Source organism: Egretta garzetta, unplaced genomic scaffold (genome assembly GCF_000687185.1).
Source record: "Egretta garzetta isolate BGI_Z169 unplaced genomic scaffold, ASM68718v1 scaffold577, whole genome shotgun sequence".
NCBI classification, from domain to species: domain Eukaryota; kingdom Metazoa; phylum Chordata; class Aves; order Pelecaniformes; family Ardeidae; genus Egretta; species Egretta garzetta.
The window spans coordinates 443,057-465,965 of NW_009260138.1; the positions used below are offsets into that span (position 1 = coordinate 443,057).

General features: G+C 40.8%; 1 protein-coding gene across 3 annotated transcripts in view; it reads right to left on the bottom strand.

Moving 5' to 3' along the window:
• Positions 1 to 12,369: 12,369 nt before the first annotated feature.
• Positions 12,370 to 22,909, bottom strand: part of RBMS1 (RNA binding motif single stranded interacting protein 1) — a 103,916-nt gene continuing 93,376 nt past the window's right edge. For 2 of the 3 annotated variants that reach the window (XM_009641668.2, XM_009641669.2), the window contains exons 10-14: positions 22,012 to 22,062; positions 19,758 to 19,868; positions 19,008 to 19,088; positions 17,682 to 17,766; positions 12,370 to 14,786 (exon numbers count right to left, since the gene is read on the bottom strand). In XM_009641668.2, the coding sequence (XP_009639963.1) occupies positions 17,689 to 17,766; positions 19,008 to 19,088; positions 19,758 to 19,868; positions 22,012 to 22,062 (321 nt within the window). In that variant the 3' untranslated portion in view covers positions 12,370 to 14,786; positions 17,682 to 17,688. Of the gene's footprint in view, positions 16,627 to 17,681; positions 17,767 to 19,007; positions 19,089 to 19,757; positions 19,869 to 22,011; positions 22,063 to 22,909 lie in introns of all 3 variants that reach the window. The other variant, XM_035897096.1, reaches the window with a different exon arrangement.

Here is a 22,909-nt window from a genome sequence, read left to right on the forward strand (position 1 = left end):
GGGCAAGGCCGCTCGCGGCGGCGGGGGAGCAGGGGGTGAGGGGGGCTGAGCCATCCGGCGGGCAGCGGGTGAGACCCAGCGTGTTGGCAGCACCGGAGATCTCCCCTGACCCCACATAAACCCAGCCTGCCCCCTGTGCCACAGCCACTGATGTGTGTTGATACATATTTATATATTCCAAACCATGAAGACCGTTTTCCTGGGTTTTTACCATCAGTGTGGTGCTAGGACTGCGACACGTTGGGGAATTCTATTAGGTGCCCTTGAAAATGGAATTTAAATGTCTACAGAATGACTTTCTAATAGTAATTGGCAATAAAACTTCTCTACTCAACTTCTGGGCTATGGGCGGTAGAATGGAAAAGCACAATATACGACTATGATACTTTTAGCATAAAAGTACTGTTAATTTGTTAAAAGATATTGGACCAAAACCTGTAGATACTGGGTAATTTATTAGATCTGAGAGGGGGTTTTGCTTGGGTTTAGTATTTTTATTTACTCAAATAAGCGTAAATCCTCCTTTCAGCAGAGTGTTTCTAGCTACACTTTTAGCACATTCTTCTTTCACTTTATTTTTTAATCTGACGATTGAAGGAGGACAGGTATGCAAACTCTGACCAGCCAGGGTACCAGACACACGCCGGGGAGGCCAGAATATCCTCCTTTCTCATTAGTTTTCCCACGGGGCCCGCACATGTGCACCTCGGGTCGGCAGTACGTGGTTGCAGCACTTACCTTTTGTGCACCAATTTAACAACGAGGTTGCTGCACGTGATAACCTGAGCTGTAGTTATCCCTCAGGTGGCATCCGCGCTCCCTTTTTGGAGGAAACATTACAGAAGCAATGAAGTGAGCTGAATTTGGACTTTGATACCTAGACTTGCCATCTAATAGGAGGGACTGAGTCAAGATTAAGAAAGCAATGGACATTAACAGAATTAGTATGACTAATGGCTCTGGGGAAAATAATTTTTAAAGCTGCCTCACCAGCAGTACCTGAAAATGTATTTAAGGGGTTTTTGAACTATATGAAAAATTCACACAAAAAGAGAAAGATTGAGCCCTTCCAATAGAGATGGTTGGATTTTGCCTTTGTTTCCCAGAGGAATATGTTGCTAATAACTAGAGCCGAGTTTTTCCTTAGATATGTATCCCAGGGAAAAAGATTACCCCAGTTGTCTGCAGTGGTAGCAACACATTACTATCATTTTTCTTTTTTCTTCATACAGGCATAGAATTAAAAGATTAATTTCCTTCTTAAATAAAGATCTGAGGCTAGATTAATCCCATATATAATTCTGTAACTTCTCATTCTGTTGATAGATTATGTTTCTTCAGTAATCCATAAGGATCAAGAGTCATGGAAAATTTGAAGGGGAAGAGGATGTTTGTTAAACACTACATGTGCCCTAATGCACAAACAATAAAGAAGACCAGAAAATATTTTTCCTGTAATAAAATGCAGCCTCCTCCCATCCCCAGAAATTCACTGCTTTTCTTCAGAGCAAGCATTTATTGGCAATAAACAAGGTAATGCTTGCAGCTGCAAGAACAGTGGTGGTCAACCAGGGGATCCAATACGCGATGAACAAATTACTTGTGAAATTATTTTTGACAAGCTCAGTGAAATCAAACGCAGTCACCGCTTATGACGGACCACCCCACTGACTGTATTGAATTTGCTGAGATATATCCCTGAGAGCAGAAACTGCAGGTGCCTGGCATAGAAGGTCTAGATATAGAAGCCCAGCAAACTCCCATGTATAACTCTGCTATGCAGAATTAAGTAACGGAAGTACCTGAATATTTCATGGGACAAATTCTTCTGATGTACATTTATTCAGGATAAAACTTATGGCCAGAAATCTCAGGTCTGTGGTCTTGAAGGTATTTACTTAATCGAGGGCTAAGACTTTGGTTCAAACTAGTGCTAAATTCTTACATCACTTTAGATCACGATGGGCAAATATTGCCTGTACTTGATCTGCAGATATAAAAGGTGCTGGAGGTGGTGGTGGAAGCAGTTTATGTGGTTTTACTTCTATTACTGTACTACCCCAATCAGAAACAGAACTCTGGGGTAGAAACTGGACAAATATCATCAGATACAACTCATACCCCAGAAACTCAACACAGGTGAATTAATTCCACGGCAACAGAGGTAAATTTTGGGGTGCACAGAAGAAGAAAGGGGGCATGGCAATGGGGACGGACTCAAAGTGTGATGGAGTCTGTAAGTAAACAGCAGCACAAGAGAGTTTGGGCTGAGGAGGGGCTTCATGTTGTTACCGGAGTGACTGAGCTTCACTTCCGCTCTTCGGTACGGGGACCACCAAGCCCTGTGCTGGGGAGATCTGCAGGCACCATTCAGGGTCTGCCCCAGACCAAGTACAGCATCATAAATCACCATTCAGAACAGAATCTAGCATTAAATAGATGTCGCTTTATTTTATCAGCCGTAAGCCTGAGTGGAGTGCGATGCAATGCAATGCAGTGTTAGCAGTCTCAAAGGATCAATAAGGAAAATTTAAATCAAACTGTAATTTTCATAATTATTAAAAGTTTACTGTTGTACCACGCAGTGAGTGATTACAGGTGTCGTGTGGGACTGAATTCTTAGCAGACATCACAGATCATTGCTGTACAACTTTGCAATTGCTTTTTTTAAACATTCTTAATGCAGTAAAATAGCTGAAAAAGCCAGAATGGGTTTTAGGCTGCACAAATGGACTATGACCTTCATCCATGTATAAAAAGAAAAATGAAAGTGATACACAGTTACAGCAATCCTGACAAAAGAGCTAAACTTCAAGCATACTGTTTTCATAGCCAAATCAATTTCTGAAACACCTTACAAAGTAAAGGACACGCCAGTAAACCTTTCATGTTATTTCCATAAATTAGCAAAAGAAATGAGCATTCACAAACTTACCTGTATTTCAGAATGAATTATGTTCTCTTTTGCAGTCAGCATCAGTATTTTATCAAGAAACTTGTTGCAACCACGGAGTAATTATTTTTAAATAATTTTTTTAATTTGTCAGTTGCATGTATTTTTTGTATTCTTAGCTGCAAATTAGAGTGATAATAGGAACAGACCTAGAATATGTGCTATGAAGCCTTTAACCATGCATTGCACTACTTACCATTCGGGACAGACCTTTCAACTGAGAAAGCGCTGGATGCATTACCAGGCCCCCTGTCCCAAACCTCTGCTAGACAACACCATTTGTCTCTCTTGCGGTAATAAAGAGATTCCTGGCATTCTGGCATTAAGAAACCAGAAGTAATATATTAGTTTTACTTTTCCTCTGCTACTTAAAAATGAACACATAAGATAGAGTGCATAGTTTAGAGGACTATGAAGATAGCGTCCTATTGAATGACAGACTGTCTGGTTGATTTACATGAAATACCAAGTGCTCGTATGAGAAAAGGTTAAAATTAGATTGACGAGCAAATGTGCTACCAGACTGCTGGCTGACAAATGGCAAAGTTATGCCAACGTATTACTTATTCTGGAGGCGCCCAAGAAACAAGCAGGAGGATAGTAATTCATGTGCTAGAATACATTCACATTTAGCATAAACAAAGAGTCCTCGGGGTCTGCAGCAGGAACATATTAGCTATATGTAATTTATGTCAACAAATAAGTCAGTGGAACAATTTCGTTATTGGGTATGGAAATGGAATGACTCGTGTTTTCCTAAGTCAAGAGTGGTCTGCTCTACTGTCATTCAGATGAGGTCAGAATAATGCCCTGTTGAATGAGTACATTGTTCCTCCAATAAACTGGTTATTGTGCTACATCCTCCTCCCTCCTACCAGTTAGACAATGAACACAGATCCGTCATGGGGCTTTCCACAGCGGCTCTTAGATTAAAGTCTGATCGCTTCTCGGTCACTGTAAAGAGGAGCTCAGTTCAGTGGTGGGAACCCCTTTGTCTTCTTCCTTTTCAGCAAGTTCCACTGACATCCATGTGGTCATCTATATTCAAACTAGTTGATTAAGATGTGTTAGCTAAGGAAAAATTGTAACTTGCCCAACTGAAGGCACTTTGGTTCTTAAAATTCAGCCATCAGTGAGCACCACAAACTGACTGTTGTGCTCTGGGCACCCAGAAGATCTGAAAATGAAGTTCTGTGAAAGGTGGATGCTAAAATCAGTATGTCAGGGATGCAGGACACTTCTGTAAGCGTTAGTTTTAATGATTAGCAGCTGGATAATGGCAATAATGGATAATAACCAGTCAGAAGTGTCTCAATTTTGCCTATAAACTGAAAAAACATTCTGAAAGGTACTCAAGCTAAATTATTGATGGCTGCAACTTTATAACTCATCCTATACATCTTCACTAGTTACTACTTAAAATTTAAAAAAAGCTGTTCCTTTATGAAGAGGACAACACAAAACTGTATCTTTCTCCCTTTGGAGTTAATGGAAATTCTGCACCTTACTCCTGTGGAATTACAGGTTGGCTATAGGGGGAATTTTTCAATATGCAAACATGAATTAAATAGGAATTTACAGAGCAGACACTGTGGGTTTGAACCTGCTCTTCATTGGAACAACTTTTTGACATTTTGTTAATATGAAACTACGCTAAAGCTTTAACAGACCCAAACCCGTTTGCCAACCTGCTTCCTTAGGGAAAAGTGTTCTTACTCCCTTTCCAATCGCCATGACAGACAGCACGTTAGGGGAGGGAGCTAATTGTCCCCATTAGTCATCACCTTGTCAGGATGACTGGCAGCCAGTAGCCTTCAGGCTTGCTTGAAAAGCTAAAGCTAGTTAAGATCTTCTTAAGTCTGGACTGGAGAGACACCTCTAGACCCGCTGCCTCTCAGTGACACCTGAAAAGCTGGCCCAATATTTTATGCCAGGTCTTTGATATGTCTGGTAGTTTCTTCTTCTTCCAAAACTACTGTCAAGTGAAATGGGAGGGGGGGAAAAAAGAGGAATTTAAGGTTTGAACCATGGCAGGGTCTCCTTCTAGCCTCCTCCCCCTGCAACATTATTCTTGCAAGTGATTGATGACCAGGGATAGGCAGGAACAATTTGTCACTATCTAAAATAATCCACTAGGGTGCAAAATAGCCTCTATAAAAAGAGTAGCCATTTCTGGAAAAATCTCTGCTTTTTAAAGCTCTGATATATCGAATGGAATTTACCATTGGAGCCTTCACAAGTTGGAAGCGGTTATTAAAGTAGGTATTAGGCGAGATTCAGATCTTGTGCAAACAGTTGCAGCTCCCGTGAGTACGATCACACTGACAGGCTGGTTTCCGTTCTTTAGGCAAGAGAGAGGCAAAAAAGTGAGAGACGCTAGCAGAGCATCTGCTAGTTAGATCAAAAAAAGTCTGTCTTGTTGGCAGAGCTATTGTCCTTCGGTCACACCAGTCCTAATTTGAGTCCTGCTTGGAGCAGCATAGAAAACCTGTGACAAACATAGCCATGCTGACATTGAGGTGGATGCCAAAAGAAGATAATCACAAGTACTCAAGACTGTAAAGAAAAAAACCCAAAACACAGAGAAGGAAAGCTTTCAGGTTTGAGATTTGAAAAAAAAAATAAAAATAAAAATCTGGATTTGTGTCTTTTTCTCCCCAATCCTCATTCAATACAAAAAGCAAGCCTCAAAAATTGCAAACATGCCTGGATCAGATCCTTGTCCAGAAATTCAAGTCTGTGTCTGTGCACTGTTTAGCCTAAGGCTAGGGTGTATGCAAAACAGAGAAATACTTTATATTTCCAGACTTACAATATTTTTATTCATGACTGCCTATGAACTGTCCTATTTGTTCTGGTTGCTCTTTGGGTCTTTTATTGTGCCTGATACAGCAATTTGGCCTGGTCCAGAAGTGATTAATCCAAGTACTTTGAAGAGTGACAAAATCCCCAGCAGAGATTAACAGATGCTTCTTGTAGTTCACATCTACGGGGGAGATTGCGTAGGTCAGAGTCGCTGGCCCTGCCCGGGGCACCGATTGCGCAGTGTAAGGCTGGCGTCCAGCAGAACCAGCGGTGGCTTGGTAGGCAAGCCGATTCCCCTTGACCAAAAGGGATGCTACAAAAGGCTTGACACTTGAAGCTCTAACGTTCTCCATGGGTTATGATTAATTAATTCACGGGATTCAAGCTGTGCTGCAGATAAGAGACAAGGCAGCAAAAATCACTGTTTCTGTTGTGTCCCCCCCACCTTCCCCATCTGCATTAGTAATCTGGATGGATACGTAAGAAGTCATCTTTAATGACCACTGAAGGGTCTTCTGGAGTGAACTTTGCAAAAATGAGCAGCTTTTTCTGTATCACCCCAGACACTTTGCATAGTTTTATTCTGTAGTATAGATTTTTCATTTAGTCCCCATGATACCAATTAATTTTCAGAGCTTTATCTCTTTCCTGTAAAGGTATTTGCTTCTTTTACACTGTGTTTTGAATGAATATATTTTTAATATATTTAATATATATTCGTAGGTCTTGCCCCCTACGAACATATTATAATACAAAGAAGGTTCCCAAGCATACATGCAAATAGACTGGCTTTGAGTTAATGGGCAAAAAGGTTTCTTGGTCTGGTCTGGTCTGAATCTTTGTGGTCTGCTTGACTTCTCCAGAATTCCCTTGCTGTTTGGCTCCTCTTGTGTGCGTCTGTCACATACAAGCTACTTGTCGATTCTCCCTGACCCTGCCTGGAGCACTTGCAGTTTTGGTGATGTTGTGGTTTTGATTAGATTCATTTTTTTTCCCTGCTTTTTTTTTTTTTTCCCTCTGCCTCCTGTGCAGTGACAGGCACCTTTACACATTTTATTAACCGAAAGAAAATGACAGCTTTTTTTCCTCCCTCTGATAAAGACAATCCTATTGCTGTCTTAATGATGAGTAAAACCACGTTATTAGGTGTGAGCATCTTGCACATGTGAGCACTTGCACTGCTCTGTGCAAAGGCAGGATGAGGTTTTGCTTTTAATAATAGGCAACTATAAATGCACCATAATTATATATTAGGAATGGAGTTCACCTTTTTTGATTATTTCAGTTTATAACGAAGATGCCCTCTGGTGGCTGCAAGATAAGATGTTATTTAAGCTTTTCGGTAAGAAGAGCAGCAGTGGGGCAGCCGGGGTGCAGGGGTCCCCCCCAGCCTGACCCCAACTGCAGGGGCAGCCACAGGCAGGTGCAGTGGGGAGAGGCCCAGCCCCCTCCGAGCCTGGGGCTCACTCACCTGCACCAGTCCGGCCACACGAGGACGGCTCCCAGCGCTCTGGTTTGCTGAAATTAATTGCAGCCTTGAAGCGGGGCAGGACTGCGCATCGCGGGGCTGACCGCCATCTGGAATAGATGAGCTGTGCATACGCTTACTGTAACACACGCAATGGTATGGCTTGTCCTGAATTATTTTCCCAGAGATGACTGGCTAGTTTCATCTGCAAAATATTTTCAGGAGAGGAATTCCTGGAACTGCTTAGTTCTTTTTTTTTTTTTTTTAGTAACTGAAATCTGGATTTTCAACACTTCAGTACCGAAAATTTGCCCTAGAATGGAGGGTAAAGCTTTGCCGTTTCTACAGACACCACAGTGAAGATGGAGCTAGATCACTCTCTTAAATACAAATATAGTTTACTAAGAAACAACTTAAAAAACATGGCTGAAACTTGGGCTTGGTTTTGAAGCTGTATCTTCCCACTCTCGTGTGCAAGCCTACTTCCCTACTCTGCTCCGTTCAGTAACTCCTGTGGTTCAAGAGCTCAGGGCAGAGCGGCTGCGCGAGTGGCAACAAGTGGCTTTTTTCACTACGTGAAGCCTGTGATGTGCCCAGGAGCTGCCGCCTCCCCGCTCACGGATGGAGCCTCGTCCTACCCACAGCTGGAACTTGTTGAACTATGGAAAGTGAGCGGAGCAGGGCTGAAAGGTCATGAACTTAGGACACATGCAGCTGGAAATTGGAGCATTTTGTTCTACCAAGCTACACCAGCCCCTCTTAAAGCTGCTCGAAACCTAGTTTTCATTTTGTTCTGGCAAAACCAGCCACACTTGGAGCTCTTTGGATGCCCACTCCTCCAACTGGCACTTGAACGATACTTTCTTGATGTGAGGAAGACCTGCAGTATGCCCCCCCTGCCACACACCTCCCTCCCCTCTCCCAGGGCTGCAGCAGCCTGGGCACCAAGGCCCAGCTCTGCTCCTTGCCTCAGACTGCAGGAAAAAAGGCTGTGGGGAAGCCTGTGGAGAGAGAAGAAAGGTAAAATTACAGACAGGGGTAGAGCTGTTGAGACAGGATTGCCAGTAGCTCAGGTATTCAGGAGGGAAAGCAGAAATGCAGAAAGGTACAGAATGTAACAGAAGGAAGGAGCAAGGCTGGTCAGGAAGGGCCAGGCTGGTTTGTCGGGGCGAGGCCCCAGTGCCGGGGCACTGAGGGAGCTTGGCAGGAGATGGAAACACGACAATGCTGAGGGTCGGCTCCAGGGAGCTGCAGGGATGGACCCTTCCCCTCCTGCCCGGCCAGCAAAGCCACCAGAGGTGCCTTGCTGGGGAGCACACTCCTGCTTAGCCCAGCGGCTCCCGAAATCCCACCTTTCGTCTCTGTGGGCTGGTCCGTAACTGCCTGCTTTATGCTCCTAGTTATGTATGTTCCGCTTACCTTCGAGGCTGGCTTAAAGATACCCTAACAAACCAATACAAAAGTGAGGGTGTAACAAATACCTGTAAATACATTTTCATATTTGTTTACATTTACTGGAAGACAAAAAGAAATTAGCAGAGTACTTTCTCATTGGTGGAGAATTATTTCCCATTGGGGAAAGATTGAAGCATACAAAAGAAATTTTCTATTTCTCCTTGCAAAAAGCTAAAACTATTTACCGGAACACCCTATTTACTTGTAAATTTTCTCTTGGCCTTCTTTTAAACCATTGTTTTATTCCATTACCCTTAAGTGCTTCACAGATACTGCTCAAAAACATCAGTGCTGTGCATGAATTTCAGGTGGTGGAAATACTGGGGAAAATTCCTACTGCAGATGACTTCTTTAGGATCAGAAGAACGTGCATGCAGAAATCATCATCCAAAGGCTTTTTCCCCTGGGTAACGCTAGCGTGCTCGGCTCTGAAACAACAAAGCCACTTAGGAAGCTGCCTGAGGAGGTTGATCTGCATGTGGGAAGTCTTTAGGGTGCCACATACCTTCATTCCTTTAAGTTCTCCCAAAATCTCTTTCTATCCCATTGAAGCTGTCGAGAGAGATCACGTTATTCAGCTGAAGGGAGACTGACAAAACACAGCAGAATTCAGACCAGCACTGATGTAAGTACTGAGTGAGGGGATACCAGTGGAAAAGGCAAGATAACTTAAAACGGTTAAAGCTTGCCCGTTGCCAAGCTGTCCCTTCTTCTGGAACATGGAAAAAAAAAATCCAGTAGTATTTTCCTGTGGTGTGATTTCTTCTTTACCAGAGCAACGGGCTGCACTGGTTTCTCAGATGGTAGATGCAGTTAGAGCCATCCTGAAAAGGAAAGACTGACTCATTCCACATGCAGGCTTTTACACACTCCCTCTGGTCACTGCGCCGCAAATCTTCCTGTTCTGACATCAGCTTGGCTTTTCTTAGTAGCTGGAGGAGAAGCTGCCAAACAGAATAGGTTTTGTATATCCTAACCCCTATTCTGGATAGAACTAACGGACCAAGTGTGAAAGCCAAAAGCCTCAGATTTGTTTGGGTTAATCAATGCCAGAATTTGTTGGCTAGGGAACGATACAGATGATCTTTCACAGTTGAAAGAGTACGTCAGTGTTGCGAGTGTTTGGAAGGTAACAGCGTACACGTCTTAAATGCCACCAAATATCACACTGGCTTTCACAATAAGACACTGCTGGACAGGGTAGGATTGAATGTCTTATTCCAACGCATGTGGATGTCTGCAAATAACTCTGGAGCGGTTGATCAAAGCAAAAGGAACAAGTGCAGTGAAGTGCGCACAGGAGTAGGAGTACAAACTCGTATAAATATTCTGGCACATAAAATGCATTTCTCATATAATGTTTCTGTGGAAAGCGAGGTGGCACGGATTTAGTCAACCATCAAGTTCAGCTGGTATGGTGGAGGTACCATAGCATAAATTAAATCCAGAAAGGGAGAGCAAACCAGCATTTCTTACTTTTTTTTTTTCCCCCCCCATGAAAAAAAACTGACAGAGTACCAGGAAAGTGCTTGAGACCACTCTGACTTACTCCACAAACATTCTAGCCCAGCGTACGCCAACAGTCCTTAGCAAGGCACAGCTGACCAACGGTACTTGCTTACACTGCTGTTAATGCATGCGCTTGTCTTGCACCTGCCCAGTTTAGTTAATTTAGAAAACAGAGAAAGATAAAAGATTTTCAGAAATCTTTCCAAAGAAAGATGACTTTTCTAATTGCCAACAACCAACAGGGTCTGCGCATAATCTTGCACAACATATTTGTATCAGTTTAAAGTCATCCTATGCAAACATGATGCTTTTCAGTATTTGTTAAGAGGTAAACTGTTTTATTAACAGCATGTTTGCAAGTAGGGTTCAAAACAAATTGTATGCAACAGGATGGAGTCACTGTTTGAACAAGCCAGTTGGTAATAAATGAGTTTTATTATATATAATAAAAGTATATTACATAAAGACATTGCATTATTGCAGATTGCCTGATAGAAATGATACACACAACCTTATTATATCAGGCAAAAGGTACTAAATCTGAAAGCATTCATTCTTATCAAATATATTTGGAGTAAAAGAGCTAAGTTTATCATGGGGTTAATTAGAAAAGCAAATAGATAGCAAAAAGCCTTTCCAACCTGCATTATTCTAAGCCTATAACATGTAGCTTTGGTAAGGCAGGATTCATACTTAATTCAAAAAGACTGCTTATTAATTTGAGATTAATTCAGTATGGTGGTGAATAGGAATAATGTAACAAAATCTTTTACGTTTTGTATATTCATCTTCTCATCCATTGCATTTTAGACAGGCAACATACTGGGCCAGTATTTAAGTTACCACAAAATGGTAAAATGGCATTTCTTCAGTTACAGGAGTCTAAATGTGTTCAGCAGCAGACAGCGTGAGGGTTTTTTCTCTTCATTCATAATAAAAGCCATCACTGTTGAGGAAGTCTATATTGCATGAGCTAATGCAAACCAAGTCTCCTAACCCCTAGGTGAGTGAGTCCCTTTTGCTAGCTCCACTGGAAACAGTGGATCTCAGTATTTTGCCTCAGCATCGTCTGACCGAAAGCTTGGGCTGCGTGCTGCCTGCAGTGCGACCCCCACTGACCCTCCCAGTAAGGCTGCCTGGGGATATGTCCCCGGGATATGCCAAAAACCAGGTGTATAATGTAAAGGACTGTCTCCCGGGGTGGGGAGGGTTCTCCGGGATGGTACAGCCTGCAGTGAGCGAGCCTCCCCTTTGCCTCTCCAGCACCAGTGGCTAAGGCGCAGGAGCCGCCCCCAGTCACCCAGTCACTGCTCTTTGCCTCCGGGTGCACCCTGGGGTGCCCAAGACTAGGTCAGAGCCCCTCTCCTGCCATACGCGTCGATACAAAGCTATGGCTGAGGACTGTGTGACCGGAAAAGCACCTGGCTGAGGAGACACTCTAGTTGACGTTTTACTCTATTTCTTTTCCAAGCCCTACTGTGGGCAGGGCAGGGCAGTCCTCTATCTGATACACACCATCGGCAATGGTGATCTTGCCAAAAGGATAATAAAATCCGAGATTATCTTTAAAGAAATAAAATGCTCAAAGATTGCAGCTGGAAAGCAAACACTTGGGATAATTTTTAATTCCAGTGAAGTATCACCTCTGCTCTCCAGAAGTGGGTATGCCAGCCAATGCCACTGCACTTGGGAAGAGAAAAGGACTTTCGGGCAGCAATTCAATGCTATGAACTCCCAAAGCGACCCTCCGCCTCCACCCTTACCTCTTGCATTTACAACTACGGGGCGCAGGCCTGGTTGTATTCACCTCTCAGTGGGGACAGACACGCAGAACAACAGACTTCTTGCATTCAAAGCAGGTATTTCATCGTGTATTTTTCACATGTCTTTTCCTGTTTTGTCTGGAAGAATAGGTGACTTGAAAGAGTTAAAACTTGATTTTTAACCAAAGACAGAGGAGGGAAACCCCCAGACTGTAAAGCAGAATGCAGCTCCCGAGCGCTTCAAAACAAACGCAAAGGTTTCACTGTAACCTGTTTGGGTTTCCCCCTCGATAAAGGAACAGCTGAAGGAAAAAGGCGATGCATTTTCATTTTTTTGGATCTTTTTTATTCAAAAGTTTTCAAAGAAATAAAACAGAAAAAAGCTAACAATCTAATCAAATTTACAGTTCAAAAATGTCTTTTGGCGTTTAACAACAAGTCCTAGGAAACAAAACTACAGAGTTATCTTGAACCGGACAAATAAGTTACCACTGGCAAGTTTGTGGCACTAGTAAAACAAAAATAAAAAATTAACTCTCTTGATCATATAGATATCTCTATGAAAATCTTTTTTTTTCAATCTGTACAAAAGGTCTTTCTTCATAAATTAATTTTTTATAATTTAATGGCTGTCTACTATGTGATGTTTAAGTAACTGATTATTTCTTTATGTACAGAGGTTAAATTTCCCAAATCTTACCCAGACAATGAGTATGGCACTTAGTTCAGACATTTCTGGCAGCAGCTCCTCCTTCCCTCTAACACAGCTATCATACTGCAGTTTTAATTAACGCAAAAGTATCAAGTAGTGAGAGATCCAGGTTTGGAAAGTTACCAGATACAGGCAAGGTGCTGCAGGAAGTCTGGACTTTTACAAAGCAGTAATATTCCAGGGAGCATAGAACCAATAATACCACAACTTTTTAAAAAAAGAAAAAACAAAAACACATCTCTTATGACTATGTATTTCACTAGAATCTACACTTCTCAGAGCAGCAATTTACTTTTGAAACTATGAAATGTCACCGACATCTATACTCCAATACTCACACAAAATTTAAAAACTAAAAAATACTTGAAAGAAACAACTGCTTAGCCCTAGCTCCCGAGCTAGGATGATTTGGTCTGTGGAAACAGGGAGGGCCAGCAACCTGTCCCAATACAAAAGGAAATAAACTTTGAGGTAGATAACTGATCATATACAGCTGACCAGAGAAGTACACAGTTTTGGAAGACAACTTAATTTATCATTCGATTTAAAACATATGCAATTGTAATAAAGAGCTTTAGTAGCAGTGAATTATCTAATATGTGAAGTACAAATAACTGTGTATTTATGAATCAGGAATTTCATAGTTTCAAAATTGGTTTTCTTTACACTTAACACTTGTAGTGATGATGTAAAGTGTGGCACTGCTTGGATCCAAGTCTTCCTTCATGCTTTTGTGTCCATACATCAATTAAAATTATAAAACCTAAATGCAAATGTACAAAAAAGGCACATTCTCCTAACCGCAAACTGGTCCGGCAAAAATAAAGAGTACAGAAGACGTAATGCTGAGACAAATCAGAATTATTGGTTACTGGCTCTTTGTTCTTTGGTAAAGTTACCTTTTAAAAGTGCCAAGTCTTTTTATTTTTATTTACCTACTATAGAGAGCTAGTACCCAATCAATTATGCTTCTACTTACATCTCAGCGTATGTTTGAAAACAAGTCCTTTAGCTTTTGCCATTTTGCTGTATAGCAACTTTTCTGTTTGCTAAGTCTCAGCACAATCCTCACCCTAAAGCACTATCATTAGTATAAAGGAAGGACAAAAACATTCGGTGATATCCCCACCCCAAACTCCCTACTCTACCTATGCTAAAACTAGAACATCAAGTTAGTTTCTGAAAAAAGGCAAAAAAAGATTTTACATTGCATCATACAGCAGAGTTCCTAAATCATTCAAACTACCAGAGGGAACTATTGGCATATGGCCTTACAAACAATTTATCCTATTAAAATTTCCCCAGTCAGAAAATGTGTTTCACACAAAACATTTTTTCCCCTCTTGCATTTCACTACCTTACATATTATGTGAAAAATCATTAAAAACACTTACTACACATTAAAAAAGCCAAATTTTCAGCAATTTTTATTGACTACCTTTAAAAGCCCTATGCTGCTGTTTTACAAGGCATAATAGACCAGCTCATTTGGTCAAAGCATTCTACACCATTAGTTTGGACTACTTACTGAAACAGCTACAGCATTGAAAGATTTAAGGCAAATTGGAATTTATAGAAAAAGGATAAGACACTTCACACTACATTAAAAGAAAAACAGAAAGCTAAAAGACCAGACACTATAACTGCAACACTGCACTAAAGCAACACTCACACACTGCAAGCACAGAACATCATCTTAGATGTTTTACTATTTTAAACTTCAGAAAACCCATTTCATACAATAAAAAAAAAAAAAAAGAAACAAACAAAATAAAAATAAACCAAAACACAAATTCTGTCATGCACGTGAATAAGTCTTCGTGGTCATCTGTGCATACCCAGAAATTTGAATAATTTTTTTTGCGTCATAACACTTGATAAAAACTTTTTTTTTTACTAAAATAAACCTGTTCATGGGAACAGCTACTAGATGAATTTAAGGTTTTTCTTATGCACCTTATAGAACTTATAGCAAAAATAGTTTTAGTTGATTTCATTATAAATAACATTTTCAAGAACCTGTGCAAAACTGTCAATAATTCCTAAAGCACAATTGATCAGTAAAATCCATGATTGTTTCAGCCTTTGCACCCTTCTCCAGGCCAGGTCAACACTGGGCATCTGTAACACAGAAAGGTCAGAGCTAGAGCAGAGTTACAATTGCATGGGGTTTTGTCTAACGTCGCTGTCCACAAAACTAAATCATCTCCTATTTCAGACAGCTGTGAGAAGACCAAGTTAATCAGAGCACAAATTGGAGCAGTAACACAGGCAGCACTACAGGTGCTTGGCCCTTCCCAGGTAAGGCTCTCTGCCAGGACGCCACCTGTATTTCCCCTCCCCCCCCCCCCCCCCCACCTCTAATACCTGTTCAGCATGCAGAGGTCCCACTGGGGACGCGTGAGACTGCATTCAAAGCTATTTCCTTCTTTGTTGTTTTGTTACTGTTGTTTCCTTTTAATTGACCAAAAGTGGTTGAGTGCGTGAGCTTACTCCTGCGCCATCTCCAAGGCTTTTGATCCCTGGAAAAGGAACACAGCCTTCTTTCGGTGCAGCCTCGGGGAGACAAGTTACAACAGCCAACGCAGAGGCAGCTACAGGGCCTCCGCGATGGTTAATGCTTAACAGCTATTGAGGGCTCATAAAATCCGAAGGAAGACTTCTCCATTTACTGTCTTGGCTTACATTGCCATATGGGTTTAAAAAAATACCCAGCTAATGAAAATAAAGTTTATTCAAATTTTTAATTTCTCAAGGCAAGACGAAGTCTGGTATTTCAAGGCTTGTACATTTATAGATGCATGTATAATGGTAACTATTTTTTTTTTTTTACAAGTTTCTTTGACTATTTTCACATAGTAGCAACTTTTTGAAAAGAAGCTATAAAGTTATTAAATGTAGCTGTCAATGGGAAGAGGCTGAGTATTTCTGACTGACTGCGTCCACTTGTGCAAATGTGCTGTCATCTGCCCCGTATTTATGGCAATACGTGCACTGACTTTTAATAGGACATTCCCAGAAGTGCTGCGTGTGCATCTAGAAAGATGTTTCAATTTGACAATAGTAACGAAGCCGTAACAATTAAGAGACCGCAGCGTTCCCTGTATTTAGGGCATGAAATAGCTGTCAATCCCCTCCCCTTCACCTGTCTGAAAAATGACAAGTACCAACATGTTCCAGGGACAGAAATACCAAATGCCATACTCTGAGGCTGAAATCAGTTGAGTAATATTAACCCTCCCCACATGCCTGCTGCCATAGCCGTTACTGACATAGATTTCACTGGCTCCTACTGCATATAAATACAGGTAATGGTGCTTCTCCAAAGAATAAAATACGCGGAGGATTGGCTTACAGCAAGAGCACAGAGTTGCTCAGAGAGCTCAGTATTCTACGCAGAGTCATCGTTATAAAACGTGTCTCAGATGGCAACACATCTCATCCTTGTGGGAGACTCAATGCTGCTCCTCCTGCCTGGCCCCAGCCTATGGGAACGATACTGACAGGCTGGGAGAGGGAGATGACACGCAGGATTACGCTTCGCCGTCTACCACAGATCTCTATTGGTAAGGAGGTTTTACACGCCCGCAGGGAAGACTTAAGGCAAAACAAATAATTCCTTGAAAAACAGTTAACACCAGCCAATAGCCTTGGCATAGGAAACGTGCAGGAGCCATGATTTTAACGCTAGGAGATGGATAATGAGCAGAGCCTGTGGCTTTGCTTTCTCCCTGCCCTGGATGCAAATCAAGGATGTGGGCTTTCTCTAGATGCCGGCATTTGGCCAGACTGCAATAATAAACACAGGTCATATGTTGCGCTATGCAGACTGTGCCATCTGTTGAATGTGAGAAGTTTCCCCATTGGTTTGTTTCTATCTTTACATTCTTGAGCATATAATATAGAAGCAGTTATGCCAATAACGGGGATGAGAGCGGTGTTGTCAAATAACATAGCTGACCTGCAAAATCAAAGGTAAGGGCAAAATGTGTGTACTCTTAGATCTATACATTTTAGGAAAAGTATCACACAATTAGGAGTTCCTCACACATAACTGATTATGATTGTTGAATATCTAATAAACGCCATGAGGGCTATAGAAAAGCCCTTCTAATATGTTCTCTAGCACATTATTGCTGTTAAACAGAATTTTTCAGTATGAGGTCTTACAAAATACGGTAAAAAAAGTTTTGTAGTCAAGTTGCCTGGTTTACAAAGCACTCAGAAAAAGATGAATTAAAGAACAACTAAATTCCAGAATTTTAAGACATGGAAGATGGAGAACGGGATGGTTAGTGCAAACAATATTTTGAGGGCGGCAATCTATGGAAAGAAAAATTTTCGCATGGCAGGAGCTCAGGTAAAGCTAATGATTGGTTAGTAAAGAAAGGCCATGCAAGCAAAACCAGAGGAAACCTGGAGTAGAAAAGTAAAACAACTATGGAATTAGAGCCAAGCTAGGACGTGGCTTAAAAATTAACTCACAAAATTCTGGCCCAAACTGCTTTTTCCTAGAATAAAGGATGAGCAGGGAATTCTTCAGGAGAAATGGTCAGCAAGGATTTCTACCAGACCCCTCCCCTGCCTGCGGTCTGTAAGTTAGTTGCAAAGCTGCTTCCAAATCTTACATGTACCACATAACTAGAGCATCTTATAGGTGCAAATACAGTTCCCTTTAGTGTTGTGATTCTAGTATTTTTGCGCTAATTCATTGTTTTTCTTGTATACAGCATGCTGCCAAGATGAACAAATTAAAATACAACATAATACCATTACGCTATAGAGAAATTATTAAAACACTATTACTCATAATTCATTAACTCACTTCTGGAACCTGTGCTTCCTTTCCTGGCTTCTAATTCTGGCCAAGTTCAAATTAACTTCACTGCCTGTCCCAGGTACTATCAGTGTTATTTATACGATATAAAAAAAAGAAGTTTTGACACAGAGTACTGCAAGTTACAAAATAAAGTATCTTTGAATTCACATCTTTTATGTTACAGGATGAGCCCCTACCTCACAGTTACTTATTTTGCTGATACGTATATGGAGAATGGTCGCTGGACGTCTCTACTGTAACCTGTTGTTGACCACTGGCTTCCTGCAAATAAAAAGGAAGACAAGACATGAGACACAAAATCAGGCAGCATTGTCTGCAATCTGCATTTCCATGTGACTCATGCAATTAATGGTCTTGAAACCTGAAGTCGTTCTAACATTTCTCAAGTGGGGTATTCCAAATTTGAGGTGTTAACTTCACATTGATTTACGTTTCAGCAAATAGAGACATAAAATGACCACGCAAACCTTGTATTTCCCCAGCTGCTTTGATGATAATTGAAAAACCCCTCTGACATTATAGAAATAAATACATAGAGGGAGCAAATAACTGCTAGTATACTTTCTATCTGCAAGTGTAAATGCAAAAAGAGCATTCTGCCCCTTTCCTTTTGAGGGGCAGCAAGAAGAATAAGATCTACTTACCACATGTACAAACACTATCGCTTTGAGTACCATGGTGTGATCAGCACTAGGCAACACAAAGAATTGTAGTTGGGACTTCACACACAGACCCCCAGAAACCAGGGAATTAATTCAGCTGATAGCGCTCTGGCAGACAGTGCAATCAGCTAATTACCAAAAGTCTTTCTCCAACCCACATGGGCAGATGCATAAACTGAACCAAACAAGTCCTGCAGTTTCCGGACAAATAAAGACTTTGAAATGAAATGTTTTTTTCTTACAGGCCCTGGAAGAGACTGTCTAGCACTCATTCTGAATACAAGAGCTGCAGCATACCTTGTCTAGCTCCTCTGTTAAAGAAGGATCGACCTACGAAAGGGTGTACGGTAAGTCAAAATAGTGGACAAACTATTGCCTACTGTTTAGTTATGCTCTTCAACTGGACTTGCAGAGGGTTTTATTAGGCAAATATGCATGGTATCTTGAGATGCCAGGGTAAAATTGGGATTCTTTGCAAAAAGCTGCAATCATGGTCTGTTGGCAGAGAAGTTTGGTCACAGGAAAACTAAATGAAAGATCGAAACTACACAATATCCCCTGTCTTGTTCCTATGGGAAGTTTCACGAAACACAAAGCTTGTCTGAGCTATGCTCATATGGAAGACTGCTCCAAGTCCTGTACTGCTACAAGTACAGGTCATTCTTTATTATAATACTAGTTATATTAGTTGAGAATAATAGTTTTAATATACATTGTACTCACAGTACATTAACAGTTACAGTGTTAGGCTTTAAACAGTAGTTTACCTAGCAAAAAAAAATAAAAATCTAATATCACATTTGTGTCTCTTATCTCTGTTTTTTTATAAAATATACTGACCTCAACAGGAACCGCTGCTGTCTGGACATGTGTATACTGGGGTATGTAGGCTCCTTGCATAGCTGTTGTGGCTGGCATGTACTAGAAAGACAGACAATCCATTAAGTTGAGTTAAAGCTCAATGTAAATTCAAGAGTATTCAAAATACCTATTATGATACTGTTTAATACATATTGACTGTTTCCGTAAAGCAATATACGCCAGAGAAAGACTTGTGTCTGAAATAAACAGGCTTTTCAGAAAAGTGAGATACCTGTTTTGAGAAAACTCAAATTTAGACTTCAAAGACTAGGTAAAGGACATCTACTTCTTGGTTAATCCCAGTCATGATATTTTATTTTTTTAATTCTATCTGCTCAGAAAAGAAGGGTCTTTCAGTTTAGAAGCTAGCCTGCCACGTTTAGTTTCTGTTCCGCACTTTGTGTTACTTTCTGCAACTCCGATCTCCTGAAGAGGAAACACAACTATATTTTTCTTTTTCAATACAACTCTGGAGTTACCTCCTGGGCTCCTTTAATTTCCTTTGACCCATTTTTATTTATTGATTTCCAATTTTTGATCAGCTAATAGGCTGAACAAAAACTGCTGAATATGATTTAAAAATGGAGACAGTTCTTAACATTTTATTGGATTAAAGGCTACTTAAAAGATTACTTTTTTGTGTACATGCAACCCGCACATGCATACCGTGATCTACATGCACTATTTTCTACTTCTGTAAGTTCTATTTTGTATTAAATTGCTACATACTGTTCCAGTACTGCCTAATGAAAGATGACTCATCTGCTGCGTCAGAGGGCTTATCATTGATGCAGGCTGTAGTGACATGGTGTGGTCCATGGAGGGAGTCAGTACAGCACCCTATTAAAACAGAGAAAGAAAGAAATGGTTGCGGCAACACTCAGATTTTAATTACATTTTTGATTTGAGAACCTAAGTATGGGCTGTCCTTCCAAGGGGATATACCGCAAGAACCCTCCTTAACCCCAGGCACCAGCTTAGGAAGCAGGTCTGGGGCACTGTGAATATTCTACTCAAGCAGATACGTTTTGCACAGTTTGGTAAGGGGACAAGAACTACACTGACTTCCTACTGAACACGCAACTGATATACAACACACTTGAGACACCTGCTGAAAACACTTGGTAAAATATGAGTTTAACCAGACGCTAACTTTACAGCAAATATCTGCATATGTTACCAGGTATAGACACCCTTAAATTAAGCTTTGGAATTTCAGGCTTTAGGAAAAACTTTTACCTTCTCTTTATGGATGGAGGTTTTGGAGGAACATTTGTCTTAAGAGAATTCTACCCGTCACGTGTGATGTTCGCACACAAGACAGCTGCCCTATTTAATGGCTGGTTTCATTAGCCCACACATTTTAGAAGAGTGGCTTAGCAATGCTGATTCTTTGTCTAAATACTAGCTACTGTGATGACCTTTCCATCACTCCTGTACCATTTTGTTAACTTCATAAAAAGTATACGTTGAATTTTTTAACATTTGAGATTGCTAAATACAGAGGGCACACTCGTAAGGTTTTCAGAGTGATCTGAAATGGAGGGTTATCAACAAATCTCATTTTACCACTCACGTTCTACAAAACCATGTTTCCAAATACTCTGTATGACTTATGCTTGCAGAAGTGTTGATTAAAACTGATGGAAGCTCAAAACTAGCAGAAATAATTGCAGTGTCCTGAAAGACAGTATTTTGAGTCAATAACTAATCCTCAAAAAGAAAAAAAGAAAAAAAAAAAATCGTACAGAGTATAGTTGGAAAAACAACCATGTGATCAGTGTAGATGAAATGAGTCACAGGCACATCAAACACTAAAAGAATTTCCTGTCTGTAGACTGCAGGCTTCTCTGCAAAGCAAATGAGCAAGACAGCACCAGTCTCTGCACTGGCCAAAACTGAACTTAAGTCGGGAATCCAGACCTTTATTTTCATCCGTGAAATCTCATCTTGTATACCTGTGAAACTAATACACTTTATAGCATTATATCCTATCAACTCGTGTCTTTCACAGCATGATTTGCAAGGTGGTTTTTTATGAAAATCTGTGTTGACAGGGAGAAAAGTTAAAACCAGTTGTCTGCGCATGTTTAACATCAAAAACCACAAATACACCAACAATTAAGTGTGTGAGAGGGTGTTCTAGTTCAGTATCACCTTCTCTGCAGGCAAAAGAAAAAATTCTGCCAAGAAGATTTACATTCTATAATCTGCATGGAGAGGTTAATTAATGTCAAGACAATATCCTTTCTATATCTGGAAACAGACTTGTTTGTTAACTACAGGAGTGCATATATTAAAGCGCCTGTTATTATTTGTAATGCTCATCTCAAGAAACCTAATAAGTCTCAGATAGAATGGTACTTAATTGGCAAATGACATAGATAAGGAGCAAAATATCATAGGAGAGTATAGATTAAAATGCCTGACAGTCTGGTCCAGATGCCACAGCCAAAAGTGTAGGGAGACTAGCATTACTCATGAGTAGTGAAGCCAGAACAAGCTATGCAGGTTTTTCTCAAGCGAGTGCCCATAATGTCATTTATATGACTACATCCATCTGTCTTTCACAAATGATGCAGCCTGAACTGTTCTAGACCCATTCTAAAACCTCGGGTCTTCAATTCCAGCTCCTGATAGGTCAACAGTATGTAAAATGTTTGTATTTGCAAAGTGATTTTCATTTAAATAAAAAAAAAAAATAAAAGAAAAAAGTTTCCTCAGAATGCTAACTTAGTAACTTTAATCGTCCTCATCACCTCCATACCCTGAAGGCAGATTTCTTTTTTTCCTAATAAAATGAGGCTCCGATTCAGGTTACTATCTTTGTTTCTCTTTTCATTTTGATCCATGATTTAATCGTGATGCAATTGTCAAAACTCTGGATGTAATTGGGTGGGAACTGACCTATTTCCTCTTGTTTAAAGTACACAAAGTGATTATACAATCAGTAACACAACAACAGAGAAGCAGAAAAACTTACTGGGTGCTGCATTATATATGGTTGAGGCTGCATCCAAGAAGGACTCTGAACCTAGAACAAAAATCAGCAGTTTTCGTTTTATCATTCTTTTCCTGAATACTCCAACTGAGATAATAGTTTAATAAATCACATTAACAAGCCCCCTCCCCTTTGTCTCCACTTTTTAACGCAATTAGTCACTCTGTAGAGCAACACTGATTTCTATGAAAAGTGTATTTATTGTACCTGTAAAACAGAAACAAGATTTGGAGACAATATACCACATGCACCTTTCAGAGCAGTATACTATGTTTTTAGCGCAGGTCTCAGAAACTTTACTAAGTACTCTGAAAAGGTTCAAATAGACACCTGAGAGATTTCTGCTGTATTGAAAAAGGAGGCACCCTCTGCCTTTGAAATTCCTTTGGGAAAAAGTAATTGGGATCTCAGAAGGTATAGCATCATTTGCCTTCTAGTGTGATTGGAAAAAAAAAATAATTACTGGATTTTCACAAGGGAAAAAGAAATCAGGAATTCTGCTGGAATCTTGTTCCAGGAACAAGGAGAAGACTTGGGAGAATTGTTCTTCTCCATGACATTGCAGTATGATATTCCCAAAGCACAGGAGGAGGAAAAGTTTCTTGTGAGAAGCTGCCAGAAGCTTTCCCTGTGTCCGACAGAGCCAATGCCAGCCAGCTCCAAGGCAGACCCACCGCTGGCCAAGGCCGAGCCCACAAGTGATGGTGGTAGCGCCTCTGGGATAATGTATTTAAGAATGGGGAAAAAACGTTACTGTGCAACAGCAATTGCAGCCACAGAGAGCGGAGTGAGAATACGTGAGAGGAGCAGCCCTGCAGGTACCCAGGTAAGTGAAGGATGGGGAGGGGGTGCTCCAGGCGCTGGAGCAGAGATTCCCCTG